Here is a 21,944-nt window from a genome sequence, read left to right as displayed (position 1 = left end):
GTTAAAGCTAATAAAAAATGATTTATGCGTGCGGAAAGGAAAGGCAATTCTTGAGGCAAAAAAAAGGCAAGAAAGGAAGGCATAACTCCCAGGGAACTTTGCGCGGTGGTTAATGCTTACGAGACTCCGCTTCCCTCCGAGACTTTCGTACTTTCCCAACAAAGTCGGGTAATTAACACGCTGCACAACGATGGCCACAAGAACCACGGAGGTGCAACACCTAGAACAATGCATAAATCTACTTTCCTGGTTCAATGCGCCGGCTGCGGTTGGCAAACGTGATTAGAAAAGAAAAACAACCAAAAGCGAGGGAAGAACTAGTTTTATTTTTCCTACCTTTGGCATAATGGGAAATCGAAGCCGAAGCAAAAACGGTAAAAAGCAGCCACAACACAGCATAAAGAACAGCAGAACTTTGGCCAACTATGGCTCTAATGAGTAGCGGGGAGGAAGCTTAGAAAGTGCCAGCACGAAGCCACTGGAAACCGAAGCAGGGCACCGCACACACCGCACACACACTGTTTTTGCTGTGAAATGAATCGTTTCTGCCACATTCAAAAGGCTTTCTTTGCTTTGCCTCTTTCTAACCAACCAAAGCTGGCAACAACTTGGCCAGCGAAGCGCGAATTATGCCCATGAAACATGTGTACAAGATACCGAGGGAGTTGCAATTGAAGTAATTACAATTGCATAGCCAACAAAGACGGCCAGATACATTCTAAATGCGCACAACAAAGGCTTAAAATTGCTCAAAAATGCATACAAAAGAAGGGAAAGAGCCAAAGTCGTGTATGAATGCAGAGCATGAATGAAGACCCAAATGCATACACAAATAAATTAGCAACTAAACAAAAAACAAAGGCTGTGCAAAGGGGAGCGATGTAATTATGTAAAAAAGCAGGGCGCGCGTGCATCCATAAGATACAAAGATACATACAGAGAGCCAAAAGCACATATGCAGAAATGCACAGAACGAAATTTGCAGAGTATTCTGACATTTATGAGAGATAGTAGCACTTTGGTAATAAAATAAATAACCAGACATTTATAGCCCCCGAGGCGAGAGTTTTATTGACTCGAAGTAATAGCTTTCATTCTGCATACTCTTCTATATTAATGCACTTGAAATATAAGATATATAATATAGAATTTAGATAATGCATCTCAATTTTCTTTCCTGTACAGAATGTATCTGCATATGTTCATGGTGTGTGCGCGTGCCTGGCAACCTGGCAACACATTTGCACATTTCATTATTTAAACAAAAGCAAAGACACGGCTAAAGGGCCGCTCCAGGGAGTGCTGAGTGTCGGTGCGGGGAGGGCAATAAAAATTATGCATGCCATACTTTTATTAACATCCATTGAGAGCTGAGTCTGGCCTAAGTAGCGCTCATTATGCCCAGCATCCATGGAAAGCCAGGCATGTCTATTAAAATTAAAATGCGCTCAGCTCTTTTTTTATTCATATTTTTTGTTCTCCATAATCTTTCATTCGCAAAGTAAGAGAACCAAAATTGCCACACAAAACGCGCTGGAGGAGGGGTTTTGGTGGGGAGCTGGTCTGCCACTTCAGTGATTTTCAATATGAAAATGCAGCCAGACAGAGCTGACAGTCGGACAGACAGGGGAGGGAGTTGTTTGTGCTGAATGCATATGTATTACCGCATGCTTGGCTGAATACGAATGCAGGAACATTATGTGGCAGGCAAGGGATTGCGGTTTTCAGCCCATGCAAATTAGCAGATATATATCTGCAATAAACGCGATACATGCGGATACCAAATACCAGATACCAGATACCAGATACAGATAACACACACAGCTTGCATTTATTGCAGCAATTTAAAGAAACTGCAAGAACAATGTACAAATCGGAGATGTTTGCTTTTAAGGATTTACTTGCACCGAAAAAAAAGGTATTTCTGTTTAAATTCAAGGAGAAATCAATACTTATAATAAACTATTTTCAAACGTATGGGTTTTATGAACAATTTAGATGTTTTCAGAGTGTTTCAGAGATGTTCTTTCAGTGTATAAAAGTAGGCAATCTGAAAATGTTTGGTTTTCACGATTTGTCTGCACTTAAAAATATTTGATTTAAGCTTATAGTTAAAAAAGAACTAGCTTTCTTTAATACTTATATTTTTCAATTTCTTAGAATTTTAAAACAACAACTTTCAGGCCTTAAAAAAGGCACAAACTACACTAAAGTTTATCATACAATGTTAATGTATAAAGTAACTTTTTAAGTTTCTATAAAAGATTTCTTTTTCCTCTACACTTTTTTCTCTTGGAAAATGTAGTTTGAGATGTTTATATCCATGCAGCATCTCAATAAATTGCATCAGCTAACGATCCATAAAAAATTGGTAAGAGTTGGTGAGCAAAGTGCTTCGATAATCCCTGCTAAACATGCGATTTGAGATGGTGAACAAATCGAAAGCCGAATCAGTACCGAAAGTCAAATAAATATTTGTGGAAAAATAACAAATTTCGTATTCATACAATTTTTGGCTTTGAATCCTTGCACAGTCGCTCTTTCCTTCACACACACTGGAAATGGCAATTGAATTACAAATGCTTCAGAAGTTGTCAGTTTAGATAACTGGCAATTTGTATGCGGCGAGCAATTAGAAATTTTTGGGCCTCAGAATAAAATAACACAATAAGAGGCAGGCAGGACGCTCAGGACACAGGACAGACAGACGGAGATGAGCTGATGAATTTAGTGAGGAAGAGCTGGCCATGCATACAGAATAAACAAAAAAATACAAAGATGTTTCCTTATTTATGGCCCGGCCAGAAAATATATTCAGATGTATGTAGATTTGCCCCCTCTATTACACATTTTTCGGGGCAGGAAATAACCGAATTACACACAGGACACAGGACGACCTGACCTTTACCAGAGAGAGATCTGCTGGGGGTGAAATTTGTTATTTATTTGCAATCCCAGCTTAGTTCTTAATTATTTTCTTGAAACTGTTTCGTAACCAAACAAGAGAGCTTTTTGCATTTGATTCGATTGGACGAGAGGTAAATTGAATAAAATTATTCTAAAAATTTGAATATTCTTTTTGGGTTTGCACAGTGGAGAGTTTCCAGTTCCCGAGCTCTGAGCTCTGAGTGATTCATGTCAAGTTGCCAGGAGGCAGACTCTTCAGCGTAATCCTTTGGCTGCCGCTCCGCTCTCGTCCTGCATTACACGCTCTTGACTTGCAAATTGTTTGCGGTTATGGCCTGCATTGCGAGTTCTAAGTAACAAGCAGCTTAATTAAATTAAGCATACACACATCCCGTCACGAGGGATGTGTCTCATGAATAGGCATTACGTATGCGTTGAAATTTAAGTGGCTTACACACACGTGTCTCCGCGCAGGACATGCTTGTTTGCCACTCTTGCATATGTATGACATAATTAGTGTCATAATGACAGCGCGTCACCCACACATATGTACTTGTCTAGCTCTTTCTCTTTTCGAAAGTTGAAAAGTCGCCGAGGAAATGAGAAAATGGCCCCGCCCTGAGCCACCTCATTTGGAATGCTAATAAGACGCCATCCATGGCCCTCTCTTTTACTAATTTGCATATTTTTCACGCTTTTTTATCGCAGTAAATTACTTAAAAATACATTAAAAATGTACAACCGGCTGCAGCTACATCTCTAAAGAAGGCGAGAGAGAAAAGGATAAGGGCGAGCAAGGACAATTCAGCGGAAGGTAAGTGAAAATAAATATTATTACTGCTCTTCTAGCCAAGCTTATAAATATTCATTAAAAATAATTATAAATTATGCAAGCATTGGGGGCCAAAGAAAACAAAAATTAACTAACATAAATGGCCAATAGAAGGAAAAAAAATTACCCCTTGCATCCATTTATTTATATATCATTAAATATTACAGCATTCAATTGAGCTCAGTTTTCAATTAGTTTTATTTTTTCCGTCAATTTTTCCTTTGGTTTCCTGTTTAATTGAGCATAAAGCTCACTGCAAATATAAATAAATTGCATTAAATAAATATGTTTTGGGAAATGGACAAACAAAAAATTACTGGAATGAAAACCGCAATTATTTTCACAAAAGTGCAATGCTCTTAAACAAAAAAAAAGCGTAGAGAATATAACAAGGAAAAACTTTAGCGATCAAACACACAAAAAGCACTCGAAAAAGCGCACACACAACACTTCTAAATTTTCAGCGCTTTTCCCAAAGAGTTCATAACTTTTATCACTCACTGTCAGCCGCACAACCACACACACACACACACTCACACACACACGGTCTTGGCACTTGTTGTTACTTTTTTATTGCCACCCTCCCTCCCGAAAAACGCTCCCGGCAAATGCAAAATGAGAAAATGCATTGTGACAGCCATTTTTTTGTTGTTTTAAATGTCACCAGAAGCAGGCAAAAAAAAAGAAATAAATACAACAAAAAATACGTATACGCCACAAACACTTTGTCGTTGGTGTTGCATAAGGAAAAACACTTTTAAAACATTTTCAGCGGCACTAAAACAAACGCGAAAATGAACGAAAAAAAGATGACTGAAAGGCCTTATGCGGTGGCTCCAACTATTAATACACTTTTGTTTGGTAGTAACACCCACAATCCCAGCTTTCTTTTGTCACACAGAAACCTTCTGGCCAAGGAAAATGTGTGGAGAAAATAATCATTCTTCATGATATACATATATAGTTAAAAATAAACCCAATTACATCTGTTGCAGCTTAATTTAATTGCATTTCTTTATGAAAAGGAGAATAAATATATAAATATAAATATATTAAGATATACTCCTCCTCTTTCCCTTCAAAGTAAACTTTCAAATTACATTTAGAAATGAAGAAAAATTAGTTTTTCAAAACCATTTCCTCTGTGTAAACTGCCCCAAGCAGTATGCAACACTTTCGAGCAATATATGGCTCGTTGGAATATACATTTTTCGAGCTTAGTTGCAACCGCATCCTGGACAGAAGTCCTCGAACCCAAACTGGCAGACAAATTATGCGTTAAGGGTTGCATCCCTGCGGCTCAAAGGGCTGAAGAAGAATTTAATTAAATTTGCACAAAGTTAGCAGAGGGCAGGCGGCAGCATACAAAAGCCAAAAAACGGACCAGGAACCAGGAAAAAGCCCAGCACTGACACAACCGAAGAGTGCGAAAAAAAATCCATGGTGAAAAATGTTTAAATTTCGCAAATGGTTTTCAATTTCAAGGCAACTCTCGCGATTGCCTAGAAAAGCGCCAGCTTTAGAGGCCACTTAATTGGTTTTCCGCGCACAGGGAGCTGCTGACCGCAAATTAAAATAAAAGCGTTTGCAGATCCAAAAGACCAAAAGAATATCCACATATAGGTAACCACGGACATTTAAATGTTGTAAATAGCATGTGGAGTCAGCGTCACAGGACACACAAGGACAATGTTCGACGGTTTATTTGACTTTATGCAAATTGATTGCATAAATAATTTATGATTAAGGATCAAGCGAAATAATTTGCCAATTTAAATGCACAATTAGTTTAATTGATGCCCCGTCACGACTACCAAAAAAAAAAGAGAAGAACTACATCCACACACCCACAAATAGCTGCAATCAGAGCGCATCGAACTCGACAATTTTGTATTTGACAAATAAATAATGAAATGTTTATTTCCATTGCGAAATTGTTGCCATGTTGACAGTCCCCTGGCCGCCAGTACATAATTATGCAAAATTCAGCGATGGCAACAACAAATGAAATAAATAAATAAAATAAAGTTTCAAACAAGCGACTGCAATTAAAATTAAAAATTAACAAAATATTTTTGCCATCGCACACACATTCGGACGGACGCAAAATTAACACCCGCGCATGCTTGGCATCGAGTTAAAGCTCATTAAATTTGCATTTGCATACGAAATGCATAGTTTCAACACCTCCCCGAACCCTCAAACAAAAACAAAAAATAAAATAATAATAATATGTAAACTGAAAAACCCATCTGCCATCAGGCAGCAGGGCAACCCTTCTTAGCCGGGAAATATTTTAACGAAAAAGCAATTAATGCCGCTCCTGATGATGTTGGTCCTGCCACTGAAATATATTTCCTAAGCATAAGCATGCTCATGTGTGTGTGGGAGTGTGTGGTTGCAAAAATATGTAAATTTAGAGAATTTCGTACGAATTACCATGAAATTATTATTATTTTTTGCTTTGGCTTTTCCGACTGCCTGCCAATGGCACTGACCAACAATTATGCAAAATATTTCGATGTGTTTACAGTGCAGCTGCTGCTCGAAATATTAAAGACTAATTAAAAGGAAATTACCAGTCTGGAATCTAGATGTAACTAATTACAAAAAATAAATCTAGAATTCTAGGAATTTTAATACCTTTGAAGATTAAGAAAAGTTCATGAAGCCCATTAAAGTCCTTTGCTATCTCTATTCGTGCAACGTTTCCTTTTATTCACTTATGCTTTTTATGCAGTCCTTTCATTACTTTCGAGAGAGAGTGTGAGTGTTGGTCACAAACGCTGCGCATAAAGTGCACTTTGCGAATTCGCGCATTTTTATGACAAGATTTCAGCTTTTCATTTGAAACCAAAAGGCCACGCACCCGTCCTGTACACTCTGGCCCACCTATTAAGGCTGTAACGAACATTTTTATTTACTTTCTTTTATTTCTACTTTGATTTAATGGCCATAAAATGTGAGAGGGAAAACGCCAAGGGAGACGAGGGAAGGCGCGTGCATAAAAATCACAAGGCACGCTGTGAATTTTAATACTACGCTGCGTATACGTAATGATTTCACTTGGTCGTCGCCATTTTGATTTTTCATTTGGCAACAACTGTTGTTGCCATAACTACCGACAGCCAGGCAGGCAGGCAGTCGAGTTGGTGACTTTAATTCTCCCTGTTGTCCTTTTTTTGCGATTGAAACATGAAATTGCATTTATTGTGCGGCGACAATGCAAACAAATGCACACACGCACTGGCATCCTGGGATGGGTCCTGCGTACTGCGTCCTGCGAGCAGGGTCCTCGAGCCTTGCCTTGTGACACCAAAAAGTAGGCAACGATTTTTGATTTATCACCGCTGCATGCATGTGTCTGTGTGTGCGTTGCGTATAAATATAAATACTTATGCACATAAATTGAAATGAAGTGCCAGGCACTTTTGTGACCGTTTCAGAGATTTTAATCTTTATTTATCGCCATTGCGGCCTGTCCATTGTACCCAGGTCTCATCCTTCCTTCCTTTCGCGGCTATTTGCTGAATTTATGTTAAGCAGCAGGGTCCTGGCCTCGCTCCCTTTTCTGATTCTGATAAATGTTAATGTCTCTATAAATGCGTGTGAAACATATATCAACACATATAACCATAACCATTTTAAATGTTAATCAAAGCGTTGACCGAAAATCTATCAATATTTATACATATTTAATGCCAGCCCAGGATCCCACTGGGAGCCATAGAAAAAAAAAAAAAAAACCTATAGAAAATAGACGGCAATAAATAACCAAAATCAGTGCATAAAAATCGTTGAAATTCGTTCGGATTTGAGCTGGAAATGAAGGACAAAACCCCGTGCATTTTTTGGCTTTCACCAAAAACCAAGTCGGACATTCATTGGTTAGATTTTTGCTGCAACGGATGTGGTGACGGTCGCTATATATACAATATAGTATATCCTGCGCAAATATGCACACAAAATTGTGCTTTTACAAATAAATATAGTTTGTGGGATTAGGCCTGGCCGTCACAGATAACACGGTTTCCAGGGAATGATTTCGGAAGCATCAGACGGAAATATGCTACCAGACTGAAAAACAAAAAGGACTCTTAAAATAAACTTTACAAGTACCTTGTAAAACAAATGTTATGGTTATGTATTTTTATCCAAATAACAAAATCGTAAGAGGTTACGATTTATATTCATTGAAAATCTCTTCTCAGTTTTAACGAGAAAAGTATTAAAGTTTGGCGACGCCAAGCTAAGAGCAAATGGCGCCAAGGAAACTCGCTAAAGTGTCTTAATTATCGCTGCAACTTTGGCTTTTCCGTCTGCTTGCCAAAAAAAATATGGCCCCTATTGAACTGGGCCCGAACCCAAGCCAGTCAGGGCTTAAATGGGCAGACTGGCCTGGATCGTGTGCGTTTATTTATAACAAGCGCAAAATGTGCACAATTAGCGCTATATATGGCATCGGCCCAGAAGGAGATTCTTCCTCCGATTCCGCCACCATAATCATGGCCAGCAAGCATGCCATGTAAAGCCCCAACGCAGAACTTTAAACGTGACTCACATTTCAACGTCGAACTAAAGCAGAACAACTGAGGCACAATCGGATTGGGGCAGGAGGGAGTTGCCTCGAGAGTGGGGGGAGCGAATTAAGCTGCATACAATAAAACACAGCGCAAATTATGAGGGCCAGCAGCAGGGAAACAGGCAGCAAACAAACAGCAAACGCGAAACGGCGACAGCCAGAATAAATAGAAATCAAGAAAGCATAAAAATGCCCAGAGACAAAGCGAAAGCCAAACTTTGAATGCAAGCACGTTTACGAAAAAAAATTAAGTAGTTGTTGGAACCTGTCCCCAAAGATTAAAGGCAACCCAGTGCCCGAGGCTCCCATGTCGTCGTCCTCGGTACTGGTAATTGAGATATGCACTTGGAAAGAATTTTCAAGTAAGATATTATAAATACTTTAATCGGAATTAAAAAGTGGTATATAAAATACTAAATATTTGTTTTAGTCCCTGAAATTCAGCATTCTCTTACCTATTCTCAAGTTGTTTTTGTGAGTGTACTCAATACCTCTTGTGGCAATTGGACTTGACCACACTTGGCGGCTTGTCGATGGCTTGGATGGGTTGGCCCAAACGGTTCAGATGGGATGGGTTGGGTTTGGTTTGAGTTGGCCTGCAGAAGAGACAGAGCAGCAGCATTATGCTGTATTATTTACAATATGAGGGCCAATGGTGGTTAGCCTGCCACTTAGATACGTACTATCGTATCCGTATCCGTACCTCGTACTCGTCGACTCGTAGCCATAAAACGCTGTTTAAACGAACGCCGGCGGAGCGTGCAATGGACGACATTTTCATTTACGATGCCAGGCCAGGCTCAAATTGAATGCGAATAGGGGGAACTACTTTCTGGGTGTCTATTATTTTATTTTTGCTATTCTGCCAGCGGCCAGTGGTGCTGCTGCTGTCTTCCTACCGTCGAGTTGTTTATTTATGTGATGGACTGTGCGTGTGTGGAAGTTGCAGATAAATTTACTTAGCCGCCCGAGGAGAACTGAGTGCGGAGTGAGTGAGCAACTCTGGAGCTTAAGGAAATGACAAGTTGCAAGTGGAAGAGTGGACTTGGACTTGGACCTGGACTTGGCCGGGGAGATTGATGGTGCTGCTCCAGAAGCTGCTTCTCCTGCTGCTGAAATAATCAAGCAGAGATGTCCCACCTTTGCACGCCCACACAGAGATAAAAAAATACTCCAAATGCATTTAGCTTTAGGTTTTAAATATATTATAATATATTCAATGATTTATGGGATAATTATTGACTATCACGAATTAACTTATTATAGTTTGATAAAAGATTATTATTCAAGTTCAGAGAATAATTATAGACAGGCTTATATGAACCCATTTTGAAATATATATCTACTCTGGATATGTAGTTTATTATATTATTATATCCCAGGCTTGTGCCTAATTTATATAATTTTTCCGTCGTGTATACTTGAGGTTGTTTCTGGTGTGCACCACCACGTCATCGCCTGGTGAGTGGAAATCAATTTACGTTAAATGTTTGCCCATCCACCGAATCTAAACACGGCTGGCCGCATCAACCTGGCTGACAGGATGTGCGCTAAGTGAGCCAAGGAAGGAAGGAGCTGTGTGTGTGTGTGTATATATGTATGGATGCGGAGGAGTGGAGAAGCAGTCAACCGCAGAGAGTATCCATTTGAGTGACTTTGGGGGGCTGGGCAGGGCCACAACAGTTCGATGATCGGTTGGGGTCCAAAAGCAAACTAGGGTAAACAATTGGCCGCTGGCGCTTCTGCGTTTTCTGGCCAACCTTCAAGGCGTGTAGCATAAACAGCAATTGCTGTGCATCGACAGCGCCCCATCATCAACGTCATTATCATCATTGTCATTATCAATATCATCGACGAAAGCCTGGCCAACAAACAAGACCGGGTCCAAGGCTTATTAAACTTGAATGCGTGACGCATACTTGCTGGCTTGCTGGGCTGCTGCCTGTTCCGCTGTTGGCTTAAAAGAAGCACCCGGCATCCGGCCATGGGCTCAACAAGTTTTTGCATTTGTCTCGGGCACGAGCGCATTATGCTAAAAAACTTTGCGAAAAACTTGGAGACTTGGGGACTTTGGGACGACAACATGATTAACAGACAAATGACATTACAAAGCCTTTCACTTGGCGACTTCTTGAAGGCGAAAGAGGCGAGGGCAAAAATAAAGCTATTTGCAAGACGAAGTTTTTATGCTCTGACAGTAGGTATTAAATATAATATATTATATAAACATTTGTTAATTTTAAAGCCTTGAAATAAACTCCTAATGCAACCTTTTACTTACACCCTTGCAAGGTATTTCAATTCGAATCAAAAGCCTAAACCAATGTGAAGGAGTCATTTTCGACCCTATAATATCTGAACAAAAATTATTTTTCTCAAAATTTTTCCTAAATTTTATAGTTTTATTTTACATAGTTAAGAGTCAAAAATTAATCAAAAATTTTAACTTGTTAAAATGTTAAATTGAGTATGCAGATTTATTAATCTAACAAAAACTGACATTGTAATTCTTTCCGAATTTAAATCAATTCATTTTTGGCTTAGTTATGATATTTGAAAAGTGTGAATATTTCCTAAAAACAATATACAAAAATATTAATCTAAAATACCCATAATTGTTCAATAATTTATGTCTTATTGATGAAGAAGGCATTTCCGACCCTAACATACATGTCATATATATTCTTGATCAGCATGAAAAGCTGAATCTATCTAGCCATATTCGGAAGAAAATTATTTTTTTTCAATTTTTTGCAACATTTTTTACATTGTTAAAATTGTAAAAAATTTTAAAAAAATTGCAATATTTTTAAATATTAAATTTAGTATGCAGATTTATTAGCTTAACAAAAACTTGTATAGGACAGCTTTCCGAATTAAAATTAATGCATTTTTGACTTAGTAATGAGATTTTTTTAATTTGAATTGTCGAAAAAATTGTCACATAAAAGAATGATTCCCTTTCTTTTTTTGATTACAATTTCATATAAAATTCAATATAAAAATAACATTTTAAAGAGCATTACAAACTCTGTGACATTATAATAATACCCCACAGTAAGTGTGTTCAAAATGCAGCCGTTGCCTCGCCGCCTTTCTATTTCCCAGACAATGAGCTGGCTTTCAACGAGATCTGGAGAGGCCCTTCGCGAAAATATATATGTATATGGAAGAGTGTGAGAGTTGGGGGGACTCCGAGGAATACGCAAATCAGGTCTTAACCCCTTTTTCTTTCATCTGCTGTAAGTTGAACTTTCAGTGAGCTGTGCAGGCTGCCAAGAGTAATGAGTGAGCGAGTATCTTATGGATTTGTCGCTGACTTTGAAGTTGCTTTTTGTTCGTCTGCTCCAAGAAGTTGAGCCTGAGCCCTGCTTGATGCGTTTACTAATAGAAAATTTTGCATTTAAATGGGAGCATTCCCTGACACTTCCCCCACTGCCTGTCTTCAGATTGTGCACTTGGGCGACCCTTCAAGCCCGTCGGCGGTTTGCACTTAGGCCAAGGCGTTATAGCGAAAGCAGCTTCGAGATATTTTCAATTCACAGCGACTCGAGTACTTTTGGTAGCTCCTTTCCTCCTTGGAAATTTCACGCAAAAAAGAAAAATTCGCAGAAAGTGTGAGCCATAAATAATGAAAGCGGATTTAATGTATTCAACTGAGGGAAGTCTTAACCTTGCAACGCGACGTTTGTACGTAATTAGCCAGGATGTTTTACCTTACTTTAAGGAGATTATTTAAACAAGAATTGTACACAACTCTTGATATTTTAATTAGAAATATAAATCATATTCTGTGATTATATATGAGATAATAATAAAGACCAGTAAATTATTGTATTATATTATTAAAAATATAAAGAAGATTTTATTTGTACATATGTGAAACCGCAATACAAGTATGTTGCAGCTGTTGTGCTTGTGTTGCCACATTGCCAATCACACATATATATTGAACAGTTTCCAATTTGGCGATATTAAGACCCGCTTAGAGACTCTTCACATGCTCCCTGCCCACCTCCACCCAGAGTACATCTTGGGTGAAGTGATGTTCGCTGGTTGCTTGGATGCTCGTGGTCCTCCCTGAGATGGTGAACACAGATGTTTACTCAAAGCTTCGGTTCGGCAATACATTGGCCCATCTGGCTGGCTATATAAACATGTCTCGGCTGCCGCTCACCAAAGTGTTGGAGGCGATGCCTGTAAAACCAGAAACATGGGGCCAAAAGACTTGCAAAAGTTTTTGGGGGAATTGAAATCCTTTGGCAAACACAACCCACACACACACACATGTAACATAACATGGAATGGGGGGAGAGGAAAATGAAACATTGCCAGTGCACTGGCAGGGATACAAAAACCGCACTTGGCCAGACTTTTCGTTTCCTAGGAGCTGGAAAATGGGTAAAGAAAAGCCCCATCCACTTGCTGACTGTACTTCACATGCGTGTAAGAACTTTTCTCGAGCATTTGTAAGTTTTTAATAAGAAATTGTTAAACAACTTGTTTAGCTTTTTTCTACCACTCCGCCTTGGCAGCCAAGTTGGAGCAGGAGCAGGAACAGGAGCTGGATCTTGGCAGGAATTGTAGTAATTAGTCATGTTGATTGATGAATGTGAGCGGAGAACTCTGGAGCTCTCTGGTCCTTGCCAATTTCACGTTGGCATGGCAATCGCTTCTGCACATGAAAATTGGGGAATTGAAAAATTCATTTAAAGGGCGCACACAATATGTCAACGCCATTTAAAACGCTTTGGCATTGCCGTAATCCCCACCGGCTGTGTATTAAGAAAACTTAACCATTTAATGGCTGCCACGACAATAATAAAATGCTCTGCGGCAGGCAGGCAGGCGGGCATCCCGAAAGCCAATTTTCCACGAGCACGCTGCGGGCGGTGCGACGACTATTAAACATCAGACAGAAAGCAACACGGAGCGCCTTGAGTGGTTCCTTGGAATCCTCCTGCAGTTCCGCTTTTCGAAAGGAGAAGGCTCACACATTGTGTACTCCTTGGGTGAGCAATAAAAATCCAAGGTGAAAGGGAGCTCCGGTTCCACGAGTTGTGGCGCAACCTCATCATGCCTGCCATGCCTGCGGTTGTAATTTAGTGTGCCTAATGAATTTAGTACCGTTACATACCGGAAGCGAGCATGTGAGTGCAAAAATGCGCACTCAACTGGAATGTCTGTGAATCTTTGTAAACTTGTGTATGTGTTTCAGGTACGTGATGGTATTGGGGCCCTGCCACAGGACTCGTGTGAGACCTGTGAAAATGTGTGAAAAATCTGCGCGTTGGCAAAACTTCGTTAACCTTTATTAACGACACCGAGCGTCTAATTAAACAAGACAAAATTTTAAATCGAGCAGAACACACACACACCATGCTGTGTGTGTTCATAATTTCCCGGCATGTGTGTGTGTAAAATGAGCAATTATTTTTAATTGCCTGGCGGGATTAAATTGGGTGCCAGGGCAGGATTCAATTAATTGCCAGGACCCCGCCGAGAGTAAGGTTTGTAGGTTTGGGGGAACTGGAACTGGCAACACTTCAAGCCTGATTGCGTCCTAGTCCTGGCCAGGAACCCGTTCCGCTTCAGGCAAGATGTCAACAAACAAAGCAAAAGGGGAGGAACCCAAGATTAGATTGCATAAACAAAACGCGCTCGGGATATCAATGCTGCGGATTGAACATAGCCAGGTTCCAGCTCGTTGCTGGATATTTACACGGCCAGTGTGGCATAAAGGCGAAAAGTAATTTTCCTAAGTGAATATAAATGTTTAAAATCTTGCCAAGAAAAGCAGCTAAGGCAGAGCGCCAGAAGCAGCAGCAACAACAATAGCCAACTTGGCGAGCTTTACCAACGAAATGCACCGAGAGAAATTACAACGTGAAATGAAGCTAAACTGATACCCTTGAAAATGGTGTTTTAATTTTAGTCAAAAGCTTATAACTCTGGTAGGAGTCATTTCCAACCCAATAAATCAAATATATTCTTAATCAGCATTAACTGCCGAATCGATCTAGCCATGTTCGGACAAAATTTATTTTTTTCAAAATGTTGCAAAATTTTATAAGGGGTTAAAAGTGTGAAAAATTTGCATAAATTCTTAATTTTTTTAAATTTAAAATTGTTTATGCAGATTTATAAAACTACTAAAAACTAACATAAGAGTGATTTCCAAACTAAAATTAATGCTCTTTTGGCGTAGTTATGAGATTTTTAAACTTTATTTGTAGATCATATTTTCATATAAAAATATAGTTAAATATCGGCACAAAAAATGGTATTATAATTATAGTCAGAAGCCTAAAACTTTATGAAGTAGTCATTTCCCACCATAGAAATCATATATATTCTTGATCAGCATCAAAAACTGAGTCGATCTAGGCATGTCCGGGCAAAAAATAAATTTTCGAAATTTTTCCTGATTTTTTCATCGTTAAAATTGTCAAAAATTGATCAAAATTCTTAATTTTTTTAAATTCAAAATTGAGTTGGCAGATTTATAAAACTACTAAAAACTAACATAGGAGTGATTTTTGAATTAAAATTAATCCTTTTTTGGCTTAGTTATGAGACTTTTAAACTTTGATTTTGTCGAAAAAATAATCATATAAAAATATTTATTCCAAGAATACGAATATTTTCAATTTATTTATGATCGTTTTCTGATTCGATCATTTAATTAATTGTAAGTCAGCAAGGATATAAAACTTCACCGTCCCGAATTTGGTTAGTTTCTTGTTTTCTAATTAAAAGGTTTTAAAATCTAAAACATTACGTAGAGATATAACACTCATCCATCTTTTTTCTCTCCGTGTAACTGACTGGCTCTCACTAACTTGACTCGACTAAGAAATTTAAAAGGCAAAACACAGCACGTTTTGTAAGAGAAGGTAGTTTCTGGAAGGGGGAGGGTCGGACTCATTGGGTGAAAAGTGCTTAAAGTTTTATGCGAAATTGAAGTCGGCTACACAAATAGCAAGGATGGAAGGAGCAGGAGTTGGAGCAGCAGCATCACCATTAGCTGCCAGAGTGTACGGGGGAAGAAACTTACTTTGCCTTGCATAAAGCCAGGCACGAATCCTGGGCCACGAAAAACAAGGTGTTGAGTTCGGAAATGAACCCGAGCCCCAAGGCAGCGGCGTGTCTATCCTGCCATCTTATAGCTTAAAGGCAACTCTGAACTCGATATCTGCAATCTGATGTGGCCAGGCAAAAACATTTAGCCAACACAATGCCTTCGATTTGCAATAACTATCAGTATAAGCATTCGACAATATTTCGATAGCAAAACACTTTTTAGAACAAATAAACTGTCTAATCAATGGGCTGAAATTCAATTTAAAATCCTTTTTCTTGAAAAATCCAAAGGATATTTAAAGTGTGTCCAGCAGATGCAGATTTTATGCTTGAACGGGCTTTTAGCAAACATTTTGCTGACCCATCTGAGGAGGTGTAGAAGGAAAATCAATAACAAAATTTTCACAGCCCAAGGCAAGCTCGGCGAAATTTCATCATTGTGTCCGGCAGTTGTCCTAATTAATGAGGAAAAGTCACCAATTTGAAAATCAAATTACGGCGCGCATAATTAAATTGCCTTATCAAAATTTCATTCAAAAGCGTCCGTCGTCTGTCCTTTTTCTTTTACACAAGTCCTTCCAGGGGGGAGGAGGGAGGCGACGAATGCAATCTGGCCTAAAGTTGCCATTTTTAGAGAAAAAGACTACGAGCGACAGCTAGGAGGCCGAAACTTTTAATTGAATTCCCTTCAAATTGTTCGGTAATGGGCACAATTAAATTGTCACCATCAGGATTGAGAGGCAGAGCACAGGACGACATCAATGGGGAACGGAGATTGAGAGCAAGGACTTGACGAGAGGCTTCAACCAAAATCTCTCGTATTATGCAGCACTCGAGCGCATGACAAATTCATTAAATGCACAAAGACCGTAAAGTGCCCCGATGTCCACTTGCCACACGGAGCAACAGGAAGTGGAAAAGGACCAAGGAGCACGAGCTCGAGCACAAGCAAGAGCGTTTTACAAAATTTTATACACTCCCTGACCGTAATTACACCACACAGACGGTTGGACGGACTCTGGCGGGGATTACGGAGGAACAGAAGCTGGGCGTGGTTTCGAGGTGAGCCAACCGTGAAATGCAACATGGCCCAGGAAGCGAGCGAAAGGATGTGTGTGTTATGTCCGCTGTTCGTGCCATATTTTTACCCCAGTAGGTGTCGCTTTGTGTGCGCGAGCGTGTCCTTGCCCAGGAGTCGAGATTTTCCGCCCCGCAGCGTCCGCACATTTAAATTGAATTCATTTTTCGGGCAATGTATGCGTGTGTATTTGTGTGTGCCACTAATGAAATATTTTTGCCAGGCTGTCAAAATTTTTGACTGGCGCTTAATTAACTGTCCCTGATTAAGCCGCATTCAAAAGACTTTACTCACTTTACGCACAGCACACACACACACTGTGCCAGAGAGCCGTAATGAGCGCACATTTTCCACGGTTATTCCATTAAGGAATGGCAAATGTTTATATTCAGTTTTATTTCACTTTCCATATAATTACTCCAAAGTTGCCACTCCGCCCACAAAGTCGCTGCCTTTTCATTTATATTTCGAAAATTTCTGTGTGCCTTTGGCTTGTCATTATGATAATGACAAATGTCTACCGTCAACTATTCCTCAAATTAAACAATTATTAATTACAGAAAGTAGTAACGGGGGGAAGAGTATAGAGCTACAAAAATTCAATTCTATTCAATGAGAGAAAAAGGGGGAACGCGAAACTAAACTAAACTACAGTATTTGTAATAAAAATATATATATCACTAGTAAATGTTCTTCAGTAATAACCTCTTGTTAATTAACATTTTTTTCTAATTTTCAGTCCTAAAAAATAAAAGGAAAGCTCAACACACAACACAAAATTCATCCATCATGCGGCGACCTAAAGCAGCTATCGAGCTGTCGCTGCTACTCCTGGTGGTGCTCCTCCAACTGGTCCATTGGCCAGCTGCAGAGGCATCCTTTGGCCGCGACGAGTGCAACGAGCTGAGCGTGAGCACGTCCTGCCAATGTGCACCCATTATGTCCGAGTACGAGATCCATTGTCCGGCCAACGAGGAGAACCCCAAGTTCCGGCTAAACATCCAACCCAGCCGGAACATTGTCTCGATCGTGTGCAACCTCACAGACACCTCGGACTACCAGCAGCTGCCGAAGGTGAGAATCGGTGAGATTGACATGGTCACCATGCAGAGATGCCTGTTGCCGGGACATACGCCCATTGCCGGTATCCTGGACTTTTTGGGCATACCCACGCCCAAGATGCTGATCTTTGAGAGCGACAACCTGGGCATGAACATCACGCGGCAGCACTCTGGAACGTCTACACAACCTCAAGCGTTTGCGGTTCACCTCACGCCGTCCCACGCATATTCCGGGGAACCTGCTCAACGATCTGCATAATCTCAGTGCCCTGGAGCTGATGGCCAACATTGCCGAGATGCCGGCTCATCTGTTCGACAATCTGGAGAACCTGGAGTCCATTGAGTTTGCAAGCAACCGACTCAAACGACTGCCGCCTGGGATCTTTAGCAAAATGCCCAAGCTGAAGCATCTGAATCTGTGGAACAACCAGCTGCACAACCTGACCAAGCATGACTTTGAGGGTGCCACCTCGGTGCTGGACATTGATATCCATGCCAATGGGATCGAGCAGCTGCCCCATGATGTCTTCGCCCTGCTCACGAATCTGACGGAGATCAATCTGAGCGCCAATCACTTCCGCTCCCTGCCAGAGGGTCTCTTTGAGCACAATCCGCACCTGCAGCAGGTGCGAATCCTCAACAATCGGGTGCCACTCACAACGCTGCCATCGCGCCTGTTTGCCAACCATCTGGAGCTGAAGGTTATACTTCTACGATCGGAACTAGAGACACTGCCAGGCGATCTCTTTGAGCACTCGACGGAGATCACAAATATCTCGCTAAAGGAGAATCTGCTGACCACGTTGCCTGCCAGGCTGCTCGAGCATCAGGTGAATCTCCTGAATCTGGATCTGAGCAGCAACCGGCTGACTCATCTGCCGGACAAGCTATTTGAGCACACCACCAAGCTGACGGATTTGAATCTCGAGGATAATCTGCTGACAGGGATTAGCAGGTAAATTCAAGTTTATAAACATATTGTTACTGTCTTTAGAATAGGTTTCCTCCTTAACATTTAGTTTAATTTATTTCTATATATTTTCTTTTTCTTTAAAACAGTGACATATTCAGCAGACTGGGCCACCTAGAGACCTTGACTATGAGCTGGAATCGTCTACGAACCATCGATCCCAATGCCTTTGTGGGCGCCACGGAACTGCGACATCTGCATCTGGAGCACAACGATATCAATTTGCAGCAGCCCCTCTTGGAGGCAATCCTCGAGGTCACTGGCAACTCTCCTTTTAGCCCCCTGACCGAGCTGGAAACCCTTAATCTGCGCAACAATTCGGTGTTGTTCATCTATTCGGACTGGAAGTTCCTATTGACGCAACTGCGAGTCCTTGATCTGAGCTACAACAACATCAGCTCGCTGTCCTACGAGGATCTGCAGTTTTTGTCCAAGAACCGGCTGCATGTGAACTTTACGCATAATCAGATCACAAGGATACAAATGCCAACGGACTTGGAGGTGAGCGAGGATATGGGCTCGAAGGTGGTGCACGTGGATCTCAACGATAATCCTTTGGTCTGCGATTGCGTGCTGCTCCGATTTGTCCAATTGGTGAGGGGCGAACATGTTCCGGCGTATACCAGGCAGTTCAAGTTGCGCACAGACCGGTTGACCTGCAACCAACCCAGTGCCCTGCAGGCCATGCCCGTGCGTGAGGTGCTGCCGGAGAAGCTCATCTGTCCGCTGGACATCTCCGACGATCCGAGAGAGCGAAAGTGTCCGCTTGGCTGCAGCTGTTGGGTTCGAACCTTCGACAAGGCCTTGTTGGTGAAGTGCAACAGCGGGAATCTGACCGAGGTGCCCAGACTGCCGGATCTGCACAACAACCTGGACATAATGGAGCTGTATCTGGAGAACAATACCCTTGTCAGCCTGCCTTCCTTCGACACTCGTGGCTACGACCAGGTGACCAGTCTCCATCTGGCTGGCAATAATCTCACCAGCATTGAAGTGGATCAACTGCCGAGGCACCTGAACCACCTGGACGTGAGCCGGAACCAACTTCAGGCACTGAACGCCACCGTTCTGGGCTTCCTCAATCGCACCATGCCGTATCGCTCGCTGAGACTGGCCGGGAACCCCTGGAACTGTGACTGCAATGCCAAGCCCCTGCTCCTGTTCACCCAGGACAACTTTGAGCGGATTGAGGATCGCAATGAGATGATGTGCATGAATGCCGAGTCGCCCACACGGATGGTGGAGTTGTCCACCAACGACATCTGTCCGGATGATCGCAGTGCCTTCATTGCCCTGGCCGTGGTGATCGCTTTGACTGGCCTTCTGGCCGGATTTACGGCTGCTCTTTACTACAAGTACCAGATGGAGATCAAGATCTGGTTGTATGCCCACAACATGTTCCTCTGGCTGGTCACCGAGGAGGAGCTGGACAAGGATAAAAAGTTCGATGCCTTCATCTCGTACTCGCACAAGGATCAGAGCTTCATCGAGGACTATCTGGTGCCGCAGCTGGAGCACGGTCCCCAGAAGTTCCAGCTGTGTGTGCACGAACGCGACTGGCTGGTGGGCGGACACATACCCGAGAACATCATGCGATCCGTGGCGGATTCGCGGCGCACCATCATCGTGCTGAGCCAGAACTTCATCAAGTCGGAGTGGGCACGCATGGAGTTCCGGGCAGCACACAGATCGGCACTGAACGAGGGTCGTGCCCGCATCATTGTCATCATTTACTCGGACATTGGCGATGTGGAGAAGCTGGACGAGGAGCTAAAGGCCTACCTGAAGATGAACACCTACCTGAAGTGGGGCGATCCCTGGTTCTGGGATAAACTGCGCTTCGCTTTGCCGCACCGCAAGTCCCTGGGAAATATGGGCAACGGAGCATTGATCAAGTCGCCCCTGAAGGGCTCCACCGATGACAAGCTGGAGCTGATCAAACCGTCGCCAGTGACGCCGCCACTGACCACGCCGCCGGCGGAGGCCACCAAGAACCCGCTGGTGGCGCAGCTAAACGGAGGCACCACTCACCCCGCCATGATGATTGCCAATGGCAAGAACGGACTGACGAATCTCTACACACCCAATGGCAAGGTGCACCATGCCAATGGCCACATCAATGGCGCCTTCATCATCAACACGAATGCGAAACAGAGCGACGTATAGGACTGGGAGAAGGCGGAGCTGTTCCAGTTCGATCCCGACGATGAGCTATTGTTCCGTTAGAGAGACGAGAAGAAGCCGCAACCCACTGCCACGGACGGAGGCGGAGAAGCACCCAGCTGAATGTATAAAGTCTAGAGAATATTATCGATTTTCCCCCCAAGCTCCTCCTAGCCTGCGCTTCAGGAAAAGTTTATAGAAGTTTCCAATTTCAATATTTCATGTGGCCTTTGTTAAAGAAAGAATTATAAAGAAGAAATAATAGTTTGAGGAAGAAGTGCAAGTAGGAGGCATCACTCTGTTAAGTGTTATTTTTAAGGCTAGCCTAGACCCTCTCGTAAGACAGCAAATCTCATTTAATTAGTAATTATTTGTACATTAGGATTACCTTAAGCTGCCGCCGCTAAACAAACTGAGACTAGCTCAAGGCTTACCTTACCCCATGACCACATTTATTTAAATATTTTACCTTTGAACGAAGAGGAATCTCAGCCGAAAGGGAGTCCAACTTTTGAACAAATCGAGCTTTATTTCAAACTATATAACTACTTATTATTTGTTAGAACGCAACCTACAACCTAAAACTACTACGAGTAAGAGCCGCATGCAATACACATACGACGTATCCAAATAGTAGTATAGAATCTCTAATTGTGAACACAAAATAACGACAACAAATGCTACCGAAATGAGAAATACAAATTGCCTTCTTTGTATGTATATGTATGTATGCTAGATATTTAGGTCCTAAGTAACTATTATTCACCCAAACACCTCTCTGTACATACGCTGAATGAGAATTTCTGTACTTTCCAAAACAAGAAAAACAAAGCAAACAAAACGTAACGCACCAGATTTCCTATCACGAATATCAATTGTAATCTCACGCCCATTTAAATGACGCTATATAAATAAGTACATACCGACCCCCGAGACTATCCAATTTCAACGAATTCCCATTACCACGTCATCTACCATCTAAACATTAGGCTAGCCTCTTCATTCATATGAAATATATAAAAAAAAATAAGAATATCGTCTATGATACGTAAATGTAATTAAGCTAAAGTATGTGTATATCGTCTAAGCTATAGATTGTCTCTGATATGTAATACCTAAGGTACCTACAAATTTACGCAGACACACTCATCTACTCTGTAACGCATTTGAGTAAATTAATTCGAATTGTATATGAGAAACACACATACATACAACGCAAAATAAAATATATATTTTAAAAATTATGCATCACTTAGATGTTTTTACTG

At 41.4% G+C, this 21,944-nt stretch overlaps 1 protein-coding gene across 1 annotated transcript in view; it reads left to right on the top strand.

Annotated features, from left to right (window-relative positions):
• Positions 1 to 21,920, top strand: part of Tl (toll like receptor) — a 47,938-nt gene extending 26,018 nt beyond the window's left edge. Inside the window, 4 exon segments of the mRNA XM_086840276.1 lie at positions 3,616 to 3,721; positions 17,222 to 17,712; positions 17,714 to 18,498; positions 18,603 to 21,920. Of these exon segments, the coding sequence (XP_086696402.1) occupies positions 17,272 to 17,712; positions 17,714 to 18,498; positions 18,603 to 20,679 (3,303 nt within the window). The 5' untranslated portion in view covers positions 3,616 to 3,721; positions 17,222 to 17,271 and the 3' untranslated portion in view covers positions 20,680 to 21,920.
• Positions 21,921 to 21,944: the final 24 nt, after the last annotated feature.

This window comes from Drosophila serrata, unplaced genomic scaffold (assembly GCF_035046125.1).
Source record: "Drosophila serrata isolate PLE 108 unplaced genomic scaffold, ASM3504612v1 contig_382, whole genome shotgun sequence".
Lineage (NCBI taxonomy): Eukaryota > Metazoa > Arthropoda > Insecta > Diptera > Drosophilidae > Drosophila > Drosophila serrata.
The sequence above is the reverse complement of the archived record's forward strand: the minus strand, read 5'-3'. Positions and strand labels throughout refer to the sequence as shown.